Source organism: Ascaphus truei, chromosome 2 (genome assembly GCF_040206685.1).
Source record: "Ascaphus truei isolate aAscTru1 chromosome 2, aAscTru1.hap1, whole genome shotgun sequence".
Taxonomy (NCBI): Eukaryota; Metazoa; Chordata; class Amphibia; order Anura; family Ascaphidae; genus Ascaphus; species Ascaphus truei.
The window spans coordinates 404,058,776-404,080,812 of NC_134484.1; the positions used below are offsets into that span (position 1 = coordinate 404,058,776).

Consider the following 22,037-nt stretch of genomic DNA (forward strand, 5'->3'; position numbering starts at 1 on the left):
AGCTACTGTACATAGAGAATATTAATTGAGGCAACCTTCGCTTATGACATAAGGGGGGTCATAGGAGAAGGAGCGGCTCAGTGAGTAAAGACACTGACTTGCACCGAGTGTGAAGCAGGGGAACCTGGTTCAATTCCCGGTGTCGGCTCCTTGTGACCTTGGGCAAGTCACTTTATCTCCCTGTGTCTCAGGCACAAAAACATAGATTGTAAGCTCCACGGGGCAGGGACCTGCGCCTGCAAAATGTCTCTGTAAAGTGCTACGTAAAACTAGCAGCGCTACACAAGAACATGTTGTTATTATTATTATTCTATATTGTCTGAAGCGGCCGTTTGGCTTTTTTTTTCTTTTGAAGTCAATGTGGATTTTTTTTTACCCAAAAAATGGTCTGAATGGGAGCTTCAAACAATATAGAATCAGCACCAAAGTTTTTAGAATGTCAAACAATGTAACAATGGGGAGAGGAAGACAGACGCCAAGAGGTTTGCAGGGCTGATTCATTAAGCATCTCATGGTTCGGGGATAACTGAAGCCTCTTACAGGCATGTGAACGCTTACTGATTTTCTGTACATCAGACGGATTTGGAATCCATTTCACCCATTCACAGATTCTCAGCAGTCACAGATTTCAATGGAGTCTCAATGATAAAAAAAATATCTGAACTTTTCTATTAAAATGCTATTGTTCAGTTTAGCACCCACTAACCTCCCCGAGTCAGATCGCTGTGGTATAAGCCAATGTGTCGGGCCCTCTGGCACAGAATGGGTTAAGATGAGCAAAGCAGGCAGCCTATTTTTGGCACATGCAGTCACCGTCAGCCAACACATGACTGGTGGGGCTATTCTTAGAGCACTAATGTCTTATTAATGTGTGCGCTCAAATTCATCTAATAAGAGAGATCATGAGATGACAGCAAGAAATCATTACTTCCTGATTAGTTACCGCAGATCACATGCCTTTAATACAACACAGCAGTACAGCCGTGACCTCATTTTGCAACACAGTGCTTGATAACAGAGGGGTTTGCAAGTTGTTTGATGAGATGCACTAGGGCACTTCTGCATAGGGTGTAACATAAGGAGATCAAATATATATTTTGTATTACTCTGTAATAGTTAAAAAAAAAACTATATTTTGATGTTTGCGCTTTCAAAAATTGCCTTAGACAAGTGCGCACGTGCTTTGGTGGATTATCTTATCCGTTACAGGGCGGCAGGCTGCGCTGTATTACTTATTAGTGAGAAGAGCTTGTTGGTTGACACAAAGGAGCACATCACATGAAGTTAAACAAAATTATTTCAAGAAAACAAACAAAAAAAAAAGCCCAAAGAATGTGGAGACTAAGGCTGCGGCCAGGGTGACGCTGAGCGCGCTCATGTTGCTTTGGGATTTGTGGCCAGCCAGTTGCGCGCTCAGGGGGGGGGGGCGTACAGCCATGACGTCACGGAGCTGGTTTGCCCTCATTGGGCGAACCGCTCATGTGACGCGCCAGAAACAAATGTACTCGTCCCTGCAAGCAGCTAAGCGCCGTGCGCGCTCACGCTGGACAAACAGATTGTAGCAATGTGTTTGATCGCGCTGAACGCGAGCGCCTGCTCAGCATCACCCTGCCTGTTGCCTTAATTAAATCCAACACAAGTGTCATTTTCTCCCCCCCGTAAAATTTGCATGAAGCTTTTTATTTCTGGGGAGCACACAATGTATCATCAGCTTAACCGGAGAGATTAAAGGAGTACTCGTCTGAATTAAATACTATTCCGAGTAAGGAAACAAACAATTGTAAACATTAAATGTATTAAAAATGAGTGTAAATTAAAACACCCTGGTGCTGCAATCAAATGACGTGTTTCGGGATTAACCCTTCATAGGAGGAAACGTTTGCACGCTCTTCTAGCAATGAAAGGGTCAAAATAAATAATGAAATGTTGACTTAAAACAGATCTCATTCAATCTCTCCCTAATCAAATCCATGGCCTTGTCTGGCATGATCATGATGTGTGTCTAGGACAATTAACCGCCGCAAGTAATGTATCCCACAACTGGAATGGGACATTAAGTCGCGGCGGTTTCACTGCCGGTGTTCGGCTGCAGAGGGACCCTCCGCCACAGCCGGTCCGGCGGCCGCTTCTGGGAAAATGGAAGTTTTAGCGGTTATTGTATAGGGTTAGTTTAAGTGGTTAGGGTAGGGGGTTTCAGGGTAAGGGTCAAGCTAAGACACTTACCTTAGTTGCTAAGCGGCTGGCGGTGACAGGTCCCGGCGGTGGGGCGAGTTGCGGTGAAATGGCTGTGACCAAATGTCCTAGACCATCCCCCAAACCCTTACCCCATTAGACCCTAACCCTTGAAACCCTAACCCCTTACCCTAAAAATCCTAACCATAAGACCTTACCTTAAAACCCTTATCCCATAATCCTAACACTAATCGTCTTGATGCTACACCTAACACAGGGCCGCGGCTTACTGTCCCTTTCCATGGTGATGTGACCATGGCTTATTACAATGACATGAAATTGATCATAGATAATGCTAGTCGATATCACTCTCCAAAATTGTGCAACAATGAAATGCAATAAAGGCTGCCGCAGACTGGTAAATGAAATAATCTGTTATAGCATATCAAGTTTAAATCAATACAGATGCTATGTTTACATAATGGAATCTAAGCACAGTCCCTACATTGCTTTAAACTTGATGTGCTATGTTTATTTATTTACATGTGTGCAGTAACCTTTGTTACACTATTTTGGGGAGTGGTATCTACTTGCCAGAACACAAGTCATATTTCCCTGTTGTGCGAGCTCCTGAGGTCTATAGCTTTTTAATTTGTAATAATATGGCTCATTAAACATATCAAGTGATGCTCTTCTGGCGCCCCCGAATCTTCTGGCCTTGGAAGTTTTTTTATGTGACTTTTCAACTATGACCTATTTTACTTTCTCTCTCTCTATAGATTGCTCTTTGTCCCCTAGTTGGTGCTCACGTTTTGGTTTACCGACACCATTTTTTTTTTTACCTGCGTCTAGGGGCCTCCGGTGAGTCTGCGGGAGCCACGCCGCGGGCCACGGATGCCAGGAACTCCTGTCGCTTCTGCTGCACTAGGCAGGCCGCCCGGATGATCTTGTGGCGCGGGGTGCGCAGGTAAGGCCGGTTCACTTTCTGAGCTAGATCTTCCGTGACCATTTCCAGGTCTGTCTGTGATGTGCAAACATAACAGAAGCAAAGAACAGTGTGAGGTTTGTATGTATGGATATCTTTATTTGTACAGCGCCCACAGCTGTACTCAGCACTTTACAAGTGAGACAATACAGTACAGGGAATTATAATACAAGATGTGCAACAAATAAGATCAGACAATAGGAAAGGAAATCCTTGCCCAGGAGATTTAAGTAGTATGATGTGAAACTTAGAGAGACAGCAGGAAAGGGAATGAGGGCACTAGATGGAAGTCATTGGTAGGAATTACTGTGGGCGGGTGACAGTAGCCTTCATTTAAGAGGTGTTTTAAGATTTGTCCTAAATGTGGGGAGAGACAGTACTTGGTGTATACAGAGTGTGAGGGAGTCCCACAGGTAAGGGGCAGTGAGGGGAACAGGTTTAATTAAGGTGAGAGAGCAGTAGAGGAGCAAGGGGTGGAAAGAAGACAGTTGTGGGTAGAGCACAAGAGACGGGCAGAGGCATAACGAGAGATCACAGCTGATATGTAGAGAGGAGCAGAGGAGGGGAGAGTTTCTGACTAATGACAACAGCCACCTGAAGAAAGGCATTTTAGAGGGAGTCCTGAATGTAAAGATTTCTGAAGATTAAACGATGCAATTATTTTTTGTTAAGGTCATTTGAGAATCTGTTAAAGTTACAATTCAGATAATAAAAGATAATGAAGCACATGAGTCATGATTACTCTTTAAAGCTATAAAGAAAAGAAAATCTAGCAGTATCTGTTTTGCTAACTGGGGGACAGGATAGGTCTAGGGAAAAAAAACCTTTACATCTATGACCATATTTGCATTAACCATAACCAGCAAACATCTGGCATCTTCACCTGCATAAGTTCAAAGATTTCTTTTTTTGTGCTTTTAGGTTCCAAAAAGAATCCGTATGGATAAGAACACTTGAGGATACGCCTGGTTTTCAGAAGCTCATGTACAGCATCTTCAATGAAAGTGGTGTCTGGGCAGCCACCCTCCGCTGTAAGTAATTCAAGCACAGACATTTCATTAGGACAAAGTACACTGGGCTCGGCCGTCCCCTTGTGGTATGCATTGATATACTGTATGCATTGATAGACTGTATGCATTGATAGACTGTATGCATTGATAGACTGTATGCATTGATAGACTGTATGCATTGATAGACTGTATGCATTGATAGACTGTATGCATTGATAGACTGTATGCATTGATAGACTGTATGCATTGATATACTGTATGCATTGATAGACTGTATGCATTGATAGACTGTATGCATTGATAGACTGTATGCATTGATAGACTGTATGCATTGATAGACTGTATGCATTGATAGACTGTATGCATTGATAGACTGTATGCATTGATAGACTGTATGCATTGATAGACTGTATGCATTGATAGACTGTATGCATTGATAGACTGTATGCATTGATAGACTGTATGCATTGATAGACTGTATGCATTGATAGACTGTATGCATTGATAGACTGTATGCATTGATAGACTGTATGCATTGATAGACTGTATGCATTGATAGACTGTATGCATTGATAGACTGTATGCATTGATAGACTGTATGCATTGATAGACTGTATGCATTGATAGACTGTATGCATTGATAGACTGTATGCATTGATAGACTGTATGCATTGATAGACTGTATGCATTGATAGACTGTATGCATTGATAGACTGTATGCATTGATAGACTGTATGCATTGATAGACTGTATGCATTGATAGACTGTATGCATTGATAGACTGTATGCATTGATAGACTGTATGCATTGATAGACTGTATGCATTGATAGACTGTATGCATTGATAGACTGTATGCATTGATAGACTGTATGCATTGATAGACTGTATGCATTGATAGACTGTATGCATTGATAGACTGTATGCATTGATAGACTGTATGCATTGATAGACTGTATGCATTGATAGACTGTATGCATTGATAGACTGTATGCATTGATAGACTGTATGCATTGATAGACTGTATGCATTGATAGACTGTATGCATTGATAGACTGTATGCATTGATAGACTGTATGCATTGATAGACTGTATGCATTGATAGACTGTATGCATTGATAGACTGTATGCATTGATAGACTGTATGCATTGATAGACTGTATGCATTGATAGACTGTATGCATTGATAGACTGTATGCATTGATAGACTGTATGCATTGATAGACTGTATGCATTGATAGACTGTATGCATTGATAGACTGTATGCATTGATAGACTGTATGCATTGATAGACTGTATGCATTGATAGACTGTATGCATTGATAGACTGTATGCATTGATAGACTGTATGCATTGATAGACTGTATGCATTGATAGACTGTATGCATTGATAGACTGTATGCATTGATAGACTGTATGCATTGATAGACTGTATGCATTGATAGACTGTATGCATTGATAGACTGTATGCATTGATAGACTGTATGCATTGATAGACTGTATGCATTGATAGACTGTATGCATTGATAGACTGTATGCATTGATAGACTGTATGCATTGATAGACTGTATGCATTGATAGACTGTATGCATTGATAGACTGTATGCATTGATAGACTGTATGCATTGATAGACTGTATGCATTGATAGACTGTATGCATTGATAGACTGTATGCATTGATAGACTGTATGCATTGATAGACTGTATGCATTGATAGACTGTATGCATTGATAGACTGTATGCATTGATAGACTGTATGCATTGATAGACTGTATGCATTGATAGACTGTATGCATTGATAGACTGTATGCATTGATAGACTGTATGCATTGATAGACTGTATGCATTGATAGACTGTATGCATTGATAGACTGTATGCATTGATAGACTGTATGCATTGATAGACTGTATGCATTGATAGACTGTATGCATTGATAGACTGTATGCATTGATAGACTGTATGCATTGATATACTGTATGCATTGATATACTGTATGCATTGATATACTGTATGCATTGATATACTGTATGCATTGATATACTGTATGCATTGATATACTGTATGCATTGATATACTGTATGCATTGATATGGTCTATTGCGTGTAAATGAACTTTCCTGCGCTTCTGAAGGAAATGAACACACGGTGGTGGGTCCCACATCTTCCAATAAATTACAATAGAGGATCTGAACAGTGAAAAGTACAGCTTTTGATTTGCATCTCTTCAATTAGAGATTTAAGTACCAACTGCAATGAGAGGAACAGGAGCAGGAAGTCCCTGGGGTGCAAGCTGAAGAGCCTCTAGTATACGTGGGACATATATGTGGAAAATTTGGTCGCGGGCTTTCGATGGCGTTCGGCCGCAGAAGGACCCTCCACCACAGCCGATCCGCCGCAGGCCGCTTTTGGGACGAGGTGAGTTTTAGCGGTTATCGTATAGGGCTAGTTTTAGGGGGTTTTAGTGGTTAGCTTCTAAGCGGCTGGTGGTGACATGTTTCGACAGTGGGGTGAGGCGCGACGAAACGGCCGTGACCAAATGTCCTAGATAGCATTCTCCAAAATTTTGCAACAATCAAATGCAATAAAGGCTACCACAGACTGGTAAATGAAATAATCTGTTATAGCATTTCAAGTTTAAATCAATACAGATACTATGTTTATATTTATTTATAATTTACTTATAAAAATGTTTAACCAGGAAGTAATACATTGAGAGTTACCTCTCGTTTCCAAATATGTCCTGGGCAGAGTTATAAAAAATACATGGTTACATTAAAAGAACAGTATACATGCTATGTATACTCACACACTCACACGGTTCAGTTTCACTCACACAGCTTACCTTCACTGAGAGCTCTACTCAGCTGCTCCATCTTTTCTTTGGCTGTTTTAATAAGACGTTGCTCCAACTAAAACGAGAGGGGGAGCTGAAAGGGTTAAGTATTGTGGTATTATGACCTCAGATACAAAAAGCCCCCTTTGTATATGTATTGCTCCTGAATAGGCAATTGCTCTGCAAAAAGCCCCCTTTAACCCTATTCACAACCATGAGGGGAGGCAGTGGGGGAACAGGGGGGGGGGGTGGAGGGCACGAGGCAGGTGGAGGGGATCCGTTGCGGTCCCACTAGATTTCAGCTGGAGGGTGCTGAACTCCCCCTGCTTTTTATAACTGGCAAAGTGCTCACCTGACTCAATAACTTGCCATGGAAGCAATGTTCCATTAAAGACCCATTCCATCAGCGTGGAGGGTGAACAAAAAAAACCCCAGTTTTCCTGGGTATGCCAAGAGCAAGCCAGTGATAAGAAAGCTGGGCCAGGGCACGCCCACTTCCCATGATAACCCTAGTACCACACCCATCACATACAGAATAATTCCTGCCAGCTGGCGGGAGCGGCATCATGTTACGCATTGCAGAGAGCTACGTTGCAGTCACAACCAGCGGTAGGGTTGTGAATATATAGAAAATATAAACCCAACAGCACAATGCACAAACTCAGCTGGGCCATTTTGTATGGTTTTGTGTTTTTTGTTGTTATTTTAGATGCCTGTAAAAATAAGATTCCCCTTTACGTTTTGAACGATGCAACAATTGTGATGCAAGTCTATAACGGAACTTTGTTTTACAGAAAAGGATTTATTTTAATTTGTTCATTATGCAGTAAAATGATGGGAGTAACAAAATATAGTCTGAAAATCCTCATTGACATGAGTGGGTTTAATTTGAACTATAAGGAGTTACTGCCCCGATATTAACCTGTTTGCTGCTAGAGGGACTCACAACTGCGCAGAAATGTATTGTAGGCCCTTCTATCAGTGACGGAGTTACATTTAGTTCATCATTGCAGACTTTAAAAACATTTTAGGATTTGCATTATTACCGTATTTCTTTAGCAACAGAGAAAGGTGAAAACATTGCAACTATCCAAAAATATAATACATATTAGAAGCATCACAATGAGGCGTCAGAGTGCCAGTTTAAAAAAAAACATAATGAGAGGGGGAGAGGGAGAGACAGGAAGAGATCAGCACAGAGAAGGGGGGGAGAGATCAGCAGAGAGAGAGGGGGGCGAGAGAGATCAGCATGGGGGGGGGAGAGAGTGATCAGCACAGGGAGAGAGTTATCAGCACGGGGGGGTGAGATCAGCACAGGGGGGGAGAGAGATCAGCACAGGGGGGAGAGAGATCAGCACGGGGGGAGAGAGATCAGCACAGGGGGGGGGGAGAGATCAACATGGGTGGGGGAGAGAGACCAACACTGGATGGAGGGGAGAGAGATCAGCACGGCAGGGGGGGGGGAAAGAGATCAGCATGGGGAGAGAGATCAGCACAGTGAGGGGAAGAGATCAGCACAGTGGGGGAAAGATCAGCACGGGGGGAGAGAGAGATCAGCACGGGGGGAGAGAGATCAGCACGAGGGGAGAGAGATCAGCACGAGGGGAGAGAGATCAGCACGGGGGGAGAGAGATCAGCACCGGGGGGGGGGAGAGAGATCAGCACGGGGGGGGAGAGAGATCAGCACGGGGGGAGAGAGATCAGCACGGGGGAGAGAGATCAGCACGGGGGAGAGAGATCAGCACGGGGAGAGAGATCAGCACGGGGGAGAGAGATCAGCACGGGGGGGAGAGAGATCAGCGCGGGGGGAGAGAGATCAGCACGGGGGGAGAGAGAGATCAGCACGGGGGGAGAGAGAGATCAGCACGGGGGGAGGGAGAGATCAGCACGCGGGGGAAGAGATCTGCACAGGGGGCGGGGAGAGAGATCCGCACATAGGGGGGGGTGAGAGATCTGCACGGGGGGGAGAGAGATTAGCACAGAGGGGGGGGGGGGGAAGAGAGAGATCAGCACTGTGGGGGGATAGAGAGATCAGCACCGTGGAGGGATAGAGAGATCAGCCCGGGGGGGTGGGGGGATAGAGAGATCAGCACGGGGGGGGGGGCAAGAGATCAGCATGGGGGCAAAGGAAAGATCCGCACAGGGGGCTGGGGGAGAGATCCGTACGGGGGAGAGATCCGCACAGGTGGCGGGGGAGAGATCCTCACAGGTGGCGGGGAGAGAGATCCGCGCAGGGGGCGGGCAGAGAGATCCTCACAGGAAGCGGGGAGAGAGATCCGCACAGGTGGCGGGGAGAGAGATCCGCACAGGTGGCGGGGAGAGTGATCCACGCAGGGGGCGGGGAGAGAGATCCGCGCAGGGGGCGGGGAGAGAGATCCGCGCAGGGGGCAAGCAGAGGAATCCACGCAGGGGGCGGGGAGAGGAATCTGCGCAGGAAAAGAAAATGCTCAAAATGCTTTGCAATTTAACATCAAAATTGCATTGTCACATAGACTGGAAAAAATAAATAAAAAAGAGACCCCTACAATGTAGCAAAAATACCTGTGCAGTGTATTAACCAAAAGTAGCTGGTTGTTTACCTGATAGCTGTGTTCGTGGTTTTTAAACCTTGTATAGTAGTGCATAAATCTGTCCAACTCTTGAAATCTTTTGTGTTTCTTTTCCACCTGAGAGGGAAAAAAAAGGAGCACAGGGGAGTAATTATCTACTTGAAATAGCCATACAAAAAAAGTATTTATATATATATATATATATATATATTTTTTAATATAATTTATTTATAAAACGCTCGATTTTCCATTTTATACAGGCACATCAGCAAGACAACACCGCCAAAGGATAACACAAAGCCAATGATGAAAGGTAAGAGGGTAAGGTTGTTAGGTGAAAAGGGAGGGGGAGAGGGATAACATTGGCACATTGGTGTGTGTGTAAGAAAAAAGGGGTGCTTGAACCTGAAAACTATGACGCTTCAAAAGCTCTGTACACGACCATTTAACTTATGAAGAATGTCAATGTTGTTTTCGATAAAAGGTATTACAACCCAAAGCAAATGTACATGATCACTATGTGACGTTTCCAAGAGTTCTTCCACTAATAAAACCCTGGCTATAGTTATATCCATTGCTGCTTATAGCACTGGTGCTTCACTTGAAACCCCAAACCGCTGCTCTCTCTCCCCGGTGAAAGGGGAGAGGGGACGTTGCTGCTGCAGATCAGAGCTTCTCCTTGCTCCCTCCGGTCAGCTGTGTTATGACAGCGCACTGGTGAACAGTTCCCCGCTCCTCTCCTGTGCTCAGCACAGGAGATCTGAGGGCAAGAAGAGGAGCGGGGCAGTATTAAGGAGCGCACTGGCTCTTACTCGCATCTGCAATGTCCTTGCTTCCCGTGTACTGGGGAGGGGGAAAGAGATGTACAGTCCTCCCATGTCACTCAATCTCTCCCCCTCCTCACATCCCCCCTATACTTCCCTCACTCTCGTCCCGCCCCCCCATGTCTCACGCTCTCTCCCCCCCCCCCATACATCTCCCGCTCTCCTCCCCATTTGTTCTACGGCCTGCGTGAATGGTAAGGGTTATTTGTGTCCTTTTTGCGGGCTCGTCTTCCTTGAAGCATATCATGTCGCCCCCCATTTCTTTTTATTGTTATAGTGCTTTTGTTGAAATAAGGAAACATGAAGGCGATACATATAGCAATTTAACCCAATTACCATGTTTGGTTTCGGTATTTCCTAATATACAAAAGCTCAGTTTACAAAGGAATTTACAAAAGCCTATTGATTACATTGCGACTGTGAGAACAGCAATAACTGGGTCACATGGGACATGATAAAGCTTGGAACGGCCCCGGGTGAAAAATATTATACTTTGCTTTTATGCTTCCAGAGTTTTGAACCATGTTTGGTCTTCAGTTAAGTCAATTTGGTTCCAAAGGGACAGATTAAGATAGCGGGAGGGAAAGCAGCTATTCCCCCTCGGGTGACATAATACAGAATTCACTGACCTGTCTATTTACTGTAGACCCCTGAAGTGCACCAATGGTTAAAGCACATGCTACTGTTCCTCTGCAATGCATTACTTGTACTGGATATTCAGTAGTATAGTGGCAATTGGTCAAATAAAGGGCATTCCTAAACACTGCCATTTTTATCCGGTCATTAATATGCAACACTAATAAAGGGAATGATTACACGACATCATTATTAGCTATGATCTAATATTTAACACTGCATTACTAGCTATAATTAATCATTGTTATATAGGGCTTTTTTTATCCTTAAATCTTCAAAAGGTAAACATTAATACTACACAATTGTAACCGATACTCATTTTATTTACTGTAGAAGGACAAAGGCTGCGACCACGTTCCTGGGCTCTCTGTGCAGAAGACCCTTCGGATAATTGCACATTATTTCAGGCTGAAGCCCCAGACAATAGGTCCATATTGCTGACCATCATACACAACATCAGCAGCCTGACTTAGCAATGCATTTTGTAGTGGTGTGAAAGCACTCGCCCAGGTAATTGCTGCTATGCTGCCATTATTGTTCTCTTCTGAACTTAAAATATGTTTCATAGCTTTAGAAATGTAAGCGAATACCTATTTCCTGAACCACACAATGGCCAATCGTAGGGAATATGGCATCCACTTGTGCCCCTGTTTTCTCCACCAGTGTGCATGAAAGGCTGGCGCTGATAAGGACACTACAAAGCAGTTACAGGAACACACACAACGGGCTTCAGAACCGGGCCAGTCAAATATTATTTTACTTAGATTTTTCTCCAGAACAGCAACAATACAGTAATTGGACAATTAAACAATGAACTGATTAGGACGAGCCCGTGATATTACAAAGCATGACTGTCACCAGCACTGGACCTTACTGTATATGTGCCTCTTACCTCCACTGTCATTTCTTTCGATTGCTCCTCCACTTGAGTAATAACCTCGTAGCGAGTGCACCGATAATAACCACCCGTGGAAGAGCTGTGCTTCTTCCACTCCTCCAAGCAAATCCAGCAGAAGTCATATTTACACTGCAAAAAGATTATTAAACATGTTGTATTCAGAATTTATATTGGAGTTGAAGAATACAAGAACTGGACTCTGTCCTTCATCACCAATCCTGCAGCTGTGAGAAGTTGGCTTTCTAAATGCTCTGACCAGTTCTATAGACTCACTTTCCAAGCTGCTGTTTAATCTCCTGTGCTACACTGCCTTCCCAGACCTGATTTGTACACCTGCTCTTTAACCTCCTCCTCTTATTCTCCAACACAGGTGGCCCACGCCATCCGACAGTCCCGTTATCTGTCGCCAGATAATGCATTTCGCCGAGCGCTTTATCCGAGCGCTGAAAGGGATCTGGCAGGCCGGGGAACTTCATGTAATCAGCGCCGCCGCAATCGCATGACCGCGCAGAGGAGCGGCCACGTGATGGCAAAGTGCCATCAGCACCACTCTGGTGCCTTCCGCCCCTCTGGATCCCAAAGGGATAAAGGGTTACAGTTCAATGAGATAAATGAATAGTTCTATTTTAAACTTTCTGTGGAAAGATCCCTCCTCACTTTATCTCCCTCTATGTTTTATATCATTGTACTGCTAAATGTTAGTGTCTGCCTACATAGTTCCTGCTACATATATACTAACATAATAAATATACACCTGGGTAATGGGGATTTCAGACACAATCTCACAATCCCTTTTGTTATGGAAAGAGCCTGCTAAGTACTCGAGTATGGAAATCTACATCTACACAACTAAATGATACTATGCTAAAAATGACTACACAATTCAAGGCATCTACTGTGCTTCTACTCAGAGAAATGGAAAACGTTATTGTGTCGTTCAAAAATGACACTAGTGTCCATTCATATTTCACACTAGACAACCTCCCCCCAAATACCAATGAAGAACAAAGCCTTGTATTCTGAAGATATCTCTAGTCAACGGTTATTATGGATTAATAGGTAAGCCACTCTGTATGAGCCACTCTGTATGAGCCACTCTGTATGAGCCACTCTGTATGAGCCACTCTGTATGAGCTCTGTATTTAGCATATTACGGTCAGTACTTTTACAAAGGAGAAAACACTGCCATAAGTCTCTCTGTGGCTCAGATGTCTTGGGCTGCGTCCATGCTGCCGAAGACCGCGTGGAGGCATGTGCGCGCGCGGCGCAGTCACAATGCCTTATGCAATGATCGCAGCCATGGACCGCGCATGCGAAGGGGCGCGCGGTATGCGAGGAATCAGCTCAATTTGATTCCACGGTGCAACGCCCAGTGACGGCGAACCAGCTCAGTGACATCACAGCCACGCCCCCATCGCATCTAGCCTGGCCAGAAACCGCTCCCGCTAACTTTGGGTGACGGCACACACGCGCACAACTCCGCGCGGTCTTCGGCAGCATGGACGCAGCCTAAGGCTGAGATGGTGCCGGCGTCGCTGCGTGCGTGCGCCCGGCAAGCACTCTTCCTGTAGTGGGCTATGCAAGTTACCCCAGTGCCTGCCGGCGAAGAGGCACGTTAGCATTTTGAAAATACAACAAATGTTGTATTTTCAGGCGGCTGTCGCGCGACGTCGGCGCACGTGAGCTGCTTCAGCCAATGAGGGCGAACCAGCTTTGTGACGCCCCCGCATCTACAATCTCCTGCAGCCAAGTTCACAAATCGCTTGGGCTGCAGGAGTGTGCGCGGTGGCGTGCTCGTTGGCACGCGGCCGCGCAGGGACCATAATCCCAGCCTCAGTGTTTACTGTTATATCAGGGGCAGAGCTACTGTACAACTCCCTGCATTCAATGCTGCTAAGGGGATCAGATGTGAGATTCGTTCAGTGTCCACCACAAAATATCGGGTTAACGGGCAGATGGGACAGGAAAAAAACAGCATCAACATTGCAGCCATACCAACATTGAGCAGATTGTGATTACCTTATGGTTATATATATTTAATTTCTAATTGATGTATCCTACCTTGGCACACTGCATGTGGTTACAGCCTTCATTCTTCTGAATGGGAGACTTGCAGTTGGCGCATGGTTTGGAGTTCGTTAATAACCACAGGCAGTTGGCAGCATCTTCAAAAGCCTCACTGACTCCTACAACTAGATGTTATTACAAGAGAAACAGATGCTATTGGAGAGCTATTCACACAAACACAGGAGAGATTAAAATGGCTAAGTAAATGGAACAAACTAAAGTCACAGAGTTACTAGGGATAGTTCAATTCATGACCTCCATGAATCCTATGAAGAACCCTATATTTGCATTAATGGTAACCATATTTATTTATTCTAAATCACATAGCTTTATAAGCAGGTCTTCTAATGACAAGACTCAGCCTTAGAATTTGGTACATGGTTCCCATTGTCTCTACCAGTAACAGGTGCTGATTCTTTGGCACCTCACACTGAGGCAGGCTACAATCCCCCCAGTTGTACATTCTGCTCCTGAGTTGTATGTATGTATGTATGTATGTCTGTCTTTATTTAAATAGCGCCATTAATGTACATAGCGCTTCCAAGTAGTAATACAAGTGACAATCACATACTGTAAATAACATATAATACATATAACAGGTCATGGGAATAAGTGCTTCAATAAGTGCTTCAGACATAAAAGTAACATTTAGGAAGAGGGGTTCCTGCTCCGAAGAGCTAACAATCTAATTGGTAGGAGGAACATACAGAGACAGTAGGAGGGCATACTGGTAAGTCTGTCTGCAAGGGGCCAAGCTTTATGTATCATGTGTATAGTATTAGCTATGGTGGTACTCATATGCTTCTTTAAGCAAGTGTGTCTTAAGGTGGGTCCTAAAGGTGGATAGAGAGGGTGCTAGTCGGGTATTGAGGGGAAAGGCATTCCAGAGGTGCAGGGCAATAAGTGAGAAAGGTTTAAGTCGGGAGAGGGCTTTAGATACAAAGCGGGTAAAGAGAAGACATCATTGAGCAGAACGCAAGAGTCGGGATGGGGCATAGCGAGAAATTAGGGCTGAGATGTAAGGAGGGGCAGAAGATTGTAAAGCTTTAAAAGTGAGGAGGAGAATTGAGTGTGAGATGCGGAATTTGATAGGAAGCCAGGAGAGGGATTTCAGCAGGGGAGACACTGAGACAGATTTAGGAAAGAGTAGAGTGATTCTGGCAGCAGCGTTAAAGATAGATTGTACGGGAGACAGGTGAGAGGCAGAAAGGCCGGACAGCAGGAGGTTATAGTAATCGAGACGGGAGAGAATGAGGGCCTGAGTCAGAGTTTTAGCAGTCAAGCAAGAGGAAAGGGCGTATCTGTGTAATATTGCGGAGGAAAAAGCGTCAGGTTTTAGATATGCTTTAAATATGAGAGGAGAATGTGAGAGAGGAGTCGAGTGTGACCCCTAGGCAGCGTGCTTGGGCTACTGGGTGAATGATCGTATTTCCAACAGTAATGTGGAAGGAGGTAGTAGGGCCAAGTTTGGGAGGAAGTATGAGGAGCTCTGTTTTTGACATGTTAAGTTTAAGGCGGCGGAGGGCCATCTAGGAAGATATCGCAGAGAGAAATTCAGAAACTTTGGTCTGTACAGCAGGTGTCAGGGGTTGTGTAACAGGGGACTTATCCCTGTTCACAAATGTGCCTCTAATCCAGCAGTGTGGTGGTTAATGGCTGGTAGGCAATTAACTAACACCATCTGGCTGATTACAGGGGTTAGAAAAAGCCTGCCTTTGAGACAGGAAGTGCGACTCCTTAGTCCACAACTGGGCTGAACAAGGAGACAGACGTCTTGAGCCTGCCAAAAGAGACTGCAAGCTGACAACAAGACACAGGGGATAATACTTCTATACCTCGATCCTGACATTGTCTTATCACAGATGGGTGTGGACACCAGGAGAACAAAGAAGCCTTCCCCTCCAGCAACCCAGCTTACAGATAGGACTTTTCTTTTAAGACTATTATCTATGTCTATCTAAGTATATGAATGTCTCTATGATTTGGGCTGGTGAATCGCTGGGCTAACCATGCAGTTAGAGAGCTTGATCAAAAGTGTATATATACTCCAGAGTGGAGCGGATTTTGTTTGCTGATTTACATGTTTGCTGTGTTTAAAGCAACAGGCGCAATAAAGCCTTATTTTAATTTCACCTTAAAACAGTCTCCATTGCATACCTCTGAACACGTCTCTTACAGGTTGAAAAGTAAATTTGTGTGTCGTCAGCATACAGGTGATATTTAAACCCAAGAGATGTGATTAGGTCACCTAGAGAAAGTGTGTACAGAGAAAAGAGAAGGGGTCCCAGGACAGAGCCCTGGGGTACCCCCACAGAAAGATCGATAGAAGAGGAGGAGGTGTTAGCAGAAGAGACACTGAAAGTACGATGGGAGAGGTAATGAGGAGATCCAGGTTAGAGCTTTGTTACGAATACCAAGAGCATGGAGAATGTGAAGGAGAAGAGGGTGTCAAATGCTGCAGAGAGGTCAAGTAATATGAGCAGAGTGGAATGACCTCTGTCTTTGGCAGCATGGAGGTCATTAGTTATTTTAGTTAGGGCTGTTTCAGTTGAGTGAGCAGTGCGGAAGCCAGATTGTAAAGGGTCTAGGAGACAATAGGTGTTGAGAAAATGGAGCAAGCGAGAGAATACAAGACGTTCAAGGAGTTTAGAGGCAAAAGGCAGGAGGGAGACAGGTCAAGAGTTAGAAAGAGAGGTAGGGTCAAGCTTGCTGTTTTGAGTAATGGTATAACTGTTGCATGTTTGAAGGAGGAGGGAAAGGTACCAAATTAGAGGGCGGCGTTAGAAATGTGTGTGAGCTTAGGGATTATAGTAGTAGAAAGAGGTTTTAGGAGATGGGAGGGAATGGGGTGAAGAGGGCAAGTGGTAGATGGAGAAGACGAGATCAGCAGTGACACATCCTCGTCTGGGACAAAAAGCGTCAAGGAAGGCAGGAAGAGAGTTAGGAAACGGTGTAGGATGGGAGAAGGAAACAGAGGGGATGTTCTGACGTATGGATTCCACCTTTTCATTAGTCAGCAAAGTCCTGAGGTGAGATGGAGGAAGAAGAGGCAGCTGAGGATAGTCTGAGTAGAATGAAAAGTGAGGGGTGCAATGTGTTTGCATCCCAGGAGAAAATTCACTTATATGCACACTACTCAGGTATAAAATATAACTTTTAATATTTGATACTTAAAACATATATAACCGAAAAGAATGGTATACTAAACATTAAAAATGGATTAAACGGTAGTTAACAAACAAGCACCAAAATGCAGCTCCCATAAATCTAAATAATCCAGTCAATAATTGATACTGGAATCTTAGAGGCTGAATAGGGTGCAACCAGCACAGGTGAGCCCAGAGGCTCCACAGTTGCACACACTAGCACACTAGATGTATTTATACGTGCAGCAGCAAGGGTTAATCGCTACATACATATGAATCCAATTTGGCAACACCAGCAGAGTGAAGCCACAACCTAGCTGCTACACTATTGTTGTATATCACAGTTGCACACACTAGCACACTAGCACAAGTGTTGCCTAATTGTATTCACATGTATATAGTGATCAACCTCTGTTGCTGCTCGTGGAAACACATCTAGTGTGCTAGTGTGTGCAACTGTGATATACAACAATAGTGTAGCAGCTAGGTTGTGGCTTCACTCTGCTGGTGTTGCCAAATTTGATTCATATGTATGTAGCGATTAACCCTTGCTGCTGCACGTATAAATACATCTAGTGTGCTAGTGTGTGCAACTGTGGAGCCTCTGGGCTCACCTGTGCTGGTTGCACCCTATTCAGCCTCTAAGATTCCAGTATCAATTATTGACTGGATTATTTAGATTTATGAGAGCTGCATTTTGGTTCTTGTTTGTTAACAACCGTTTAATCCATTTTTAATGTTTAGTATACCATTTTTTTCGGTAATATATGTTTTAAGTATCAAATATTAAAGGTTATATTTTATACCTGAGTAGTGTGCATATAAGTGAATTTTCTTCTGGGATGCAAACACATTGCACCCCTCACTTTTCATGATTCACTTCAATTCACAGTTGCACCTATTTACTGATAATTATCGATTGGAAGTCATTATTTTTCCAAATTACAATTTGTATGATTTAGTCGATCACTCCCTAATCCCTGTCTTTTTTCTAGTCTGAGTAGAGAGTCAAAGACAGAGAAGAATTGGCGCGGGTTAGACTTATGCGTGTTGATTAGTGAAGAAAAGTAGGGTTGATTAGTGAAGAAAAGTAGGTTTGTTTAGCCTGGGAGAGGGCAGAGTTGAAACAGGATAGCATAAATTTGTAGTGAAGGAAGTCTGCGAGAGGGTGAGATCTCCCCCAGAGGCGTTCAGAGGAACGTAGCATGCAAGTGTGCGAATTTAGCCAGGGTCTAGGGTTAGAAGGGCGAGTTGGAGTCAATGGTTCATGAACTCTATCCTAGATTTGGAAACCACCGTTGCTCACTTTTGATGGTTTGATTTTGTTGCCAAGAGAGTGAATACACTTTACAGACCGTAGAAGCTTTTTTGCCCAGCGCACTACTTTCTAGCCGCGTGCAAAGGCCCGCACAAATAAGCAGCGCATTTCCCACAGGTATCAGCTTCAATAAATCAGTCAGCAGTAATTGCCTAAGACAGTCAGTGCTGCGAGGCACATTACAAGGTTACTCCAGTTGAATGATAGGAATCCAAACTGACTCCGCTTTCATGATGTCTCACTACCAGTGTATAACTTTCCCTGTAACAGCCACCACCTGTCCAAGGTCTTTCAATATTAAAGGTGCCTCACATTTTAATCTGGTCTGTAACTGCTATATACGCCTATAATATATATATTATCTTTAACTGTGCATGCAATGTCTTGTATATTATGTACAACCCTGTTCACTTTATGTAACTATGTAGTAGTAACCATGTATTTGTCATTATAACTCTGTGCCCAGGACATACTTGAAAACGAGAGGTAACTCTCAATGTAAAACATTTTATAAATAAATAAATAAAATATATTCCTTAGCAGCCTCTGCAGCTCCCTGTGATTCTGCTATGCTCATTCCAGACATGAGTGGTGTTCTGTGTGCAGCGGTTTCAACAACAAAGCAAGATCTTAGGGTTGCAGCCGAGCTGGGCGGGGCTGGAGACAACTTAAAGCTGCAGTTCAAAAAAAAAAATTCCGTTCAATATGTGCATCAATACAAATCGACACACTGACACGTGATTAGCTAAGTTGCTCATCGATCGGGGGTTCACTAAATGGCTGTCGGTGCAGCAAAATAGAAACCAAGATGCAAAGTTCTGTGGGGAAGAACATGTGACCAGGCAGTCACTAGATTCAATTGCTGCACTGCTAGAGAGAGGGCAGGTCTCAAACAGGGGTGTGCCAGATCCTGTCTCAGAAGAGAAAGGGATGTGACTTTGTAAATGGTTGCTATAGAAACAACAAATGCTTGTTACATTATAATACATATTGTTTTAACATAATATACTATATATATTTTGTAATGCTTCAAGTATTTTCTCATAGTACAGAACTGATTTTAAAAAAATACACACACGTAGGATATTGCTTCAACTGCAGCTTTAAGAGCTATTGAGGAGCTGAGCTCCAGCACCAAAGAAGTTCGATATGCTCATGGTTGGGACCTTGTAGTGTTCTTTCTGTAGCTTTCTTTTCAGATGGTGACAGATCATACTGGACACATAATGATGGCCAAAAATATTTTCAGAATCTTACTCCACAGCTAATGAGCCCTAATGCATTCTCCTTTACTTCTACTGAACTAACTTATTTTCCATTTGCTTCTAGTTGTCAAAAATGTGGGTCATGAGGGAGGACATTTCCCCCTGTAACTGCAACTTTCTGTAATCGCACCCACCCTAAATTCAAGGCTGTCTGAAGCACATGGCTTTGGATGGGGACATAGTATGTGCGGAAACAAAACCCCGAGATGAATTAGCAAACATTTTAGAATCCTTTAGATCTATGGAAACCAGCGACTTCATCCCTACATCGCTAGATGTACCAGGGCTGATGTACCAGGGCTGCATTCCAATGCACATTGCATAAGTCAGTGTTATTTACTGCCACCTGCTCAAGTTATTCATGCTCGACAACAAGAACTTGAACATACAAATAAGTGCATTCAGAACAGCATGGGTTACTTCCAAAAACAAAATACTTACGTTCTTCTGGCTTCATTTCCGAAACCTTCTGAAGCCAATTTTTCCATATTTGGCAGTCGCAAGGTTCGTGAGCCTCACCCAGACACTCCCTAAAAAATATAACATGTAAGCCCTTTTGTCTTCTAACCAGGAATCTTTCTTTTCCCGCTTTAAGCGGGTCTCATATTTTTACAGGTAAGGGCCCGATTCAATATGTTTTAGCCAATCGCATTGTGAGCGGCCAATTCGGAACATATGAAATCAGATCTAAAGTCTACGGAGGAAGGGAGAATATTTGGGAATGCAATCTAACTATTCAATAAACCAGAGCAGTAATTAGAATTGATCGTAAACCACTAACATGAGAAAAATAAGACTGTAGCTCTGGCATAAAAGCTTAATTTGTAGTGTCATGGGGTTATGAAATCATCATTAAGGAGTCTCTTTACTAGAGTTTCCTAAAGCACCCGATTTATCAAAGGAAAGGAAAGCAATAGGAGAGCTTCATGTGATATATCGGGGTAAATTCTTTTACACTGGTTAATTGGGATACTTTACTAAATAACCCTCAAAAGTAGTTTAGATATCAAGACAGGAACAACGCAATCAGTGCCTCAAAATGAAGGTCAAAAATGTAATATATACGGCTACGGAGCCAGGGAAGGGCACACAGCCTTATTATTATTTCATATACAGATTATTTTCTCCTAGGTCTTCCCTATAACTATGATCAGCAGCTAACAGAAAACGACACGTATTTTCTTCTTCACCGCATAAGCATCATCAGCAATCTTATTTATAGCTTTAATGGCATCTTTCAGATCACATGACATCTTGAAATCACATTAAATGGCCATCAGATCCTGGTTGCCATTGTGATGTAGCCTCGGGTGTTCCTGGGCTAAATTATTTACAATATCTTTGTCATAGAAACCGGCGAGATTCTCAAATAACACCAGAGTTCCCATAAGACCTTCTCTTTACTTCATGTTCATAAAGCAGCAACAAGCAGCAATTTGCACAAATGTATCTGTCACATAAACCGTTACTATACGTGTTCAATTTATTTTTTAATATAAAACTGTAATTTTGCATGAGAAATTTGCTGTTATGGTTTTGTACCCCTGCGCTTAAGCCAACTTTCTTTCAAAACACATAACAGGAAGAGAACTGATGTGGCCAGACAATTTTTGCTTTTATTTGAAGAGGTTAACAAAGCATTCAAATATTTGATCCAATTTACAATAAGGCACAAACTAGTCATCAGTCATTTATGGAGTTACGCATTAATTATGACAGCAAATCGATTGCTCGCAGTGCTCTTACAGAATTGGCAAGGGACAACGCTTTTGTGAGGCACCTTTAACAAAACGTTCTGAGTTTATGACAGTCTAGGATAGTTACAAGACTGATTGTTCTGGACTAAGCACACCCTGATAGATGCGTAGCGACAGGCAGGTTAACTCAATTTCATATATCAAGCAAGGGAACCTTCTTACTAGCTGAAGTGTTTATTTGGGGCAACAACATACAAATAAAAAGGGGGTAAAAGTACTGAGGGAACACTGGGACATGAGAGCAATGGAGGGGAATTGGAGCTGTGGGGGAAGTGGGCTAAATGCAAAATATAGGGATAGGTAAAAATCAGTAAGTTTTTCAGGATAGGAGAGATGACTGCTCAAGATGGCTGCTGGGACTAAAAGACAGCATGCTGGTCTGGGCTGATGGAAATTAACTGGGACAATACCACCTGGCAAGGGGAGGTGGAGCAGTCCATCCTGGTAAAAAGGCAGGGGGTTGCCAAGGCAACTGGCTGAAGCCAAGAAACCCACAAGGGGTCGCAACATTGTTGCCACAGCTAGGCCTGTGTTTCCCAAATCCAGTCCTCAGGCAACTTCAACAGGTCAGGTCTTAAG

The 22,037-nt window shown here is 43.5% G+C and overlaps 1 protein-coding gene across 1 annotated transcript in view; it reads right to left on the minus strand.

Annotated features, from left to right (window-relative positions):
* ANKIB1 (ankyrin repeat and IBR domain containing 1) overlaps positions 1 to 22,037 on the minus strand; it is a 147,605-nt gene that overhangs the window by 16,272 nt on the left and 109,296 nt on the right. Inside the window, exons 10-16 of the mRNA XM_075588640.1 lie at positions 20,143 to 20,231; positions 13,967 to 14,097; positions 11,900 to 12,034; positions 9,578 to 9,664; positions 7,008 to 7,074; positions 4,041 to 4,186; positions 3,015 to 3,193 (exon numbers count right to left, since the gene is read on the minus strand). Coding sequence (XP_075444755.1) covers positions 3,015 to 3,193; positions 4,041 to 4,186; positions 7,008 to 7,074; positions 9,578 to 9,664; positions 11,900 to 12,034; positions 13,967 to 14,097; positions 20,143 to 20,231 — 834 coding nt within the window. The remainder of the gene's footprint in view (positions 1 to 3,014; positions 3,194 to 4,040; positions 4,187 to 7,007; positions 7,075 to 9,577; positions 9,665 to 11,899; positions 12,035 to 13,966; positions 14,098 to 20,142; positions 20,232 to 22,037) is intronic.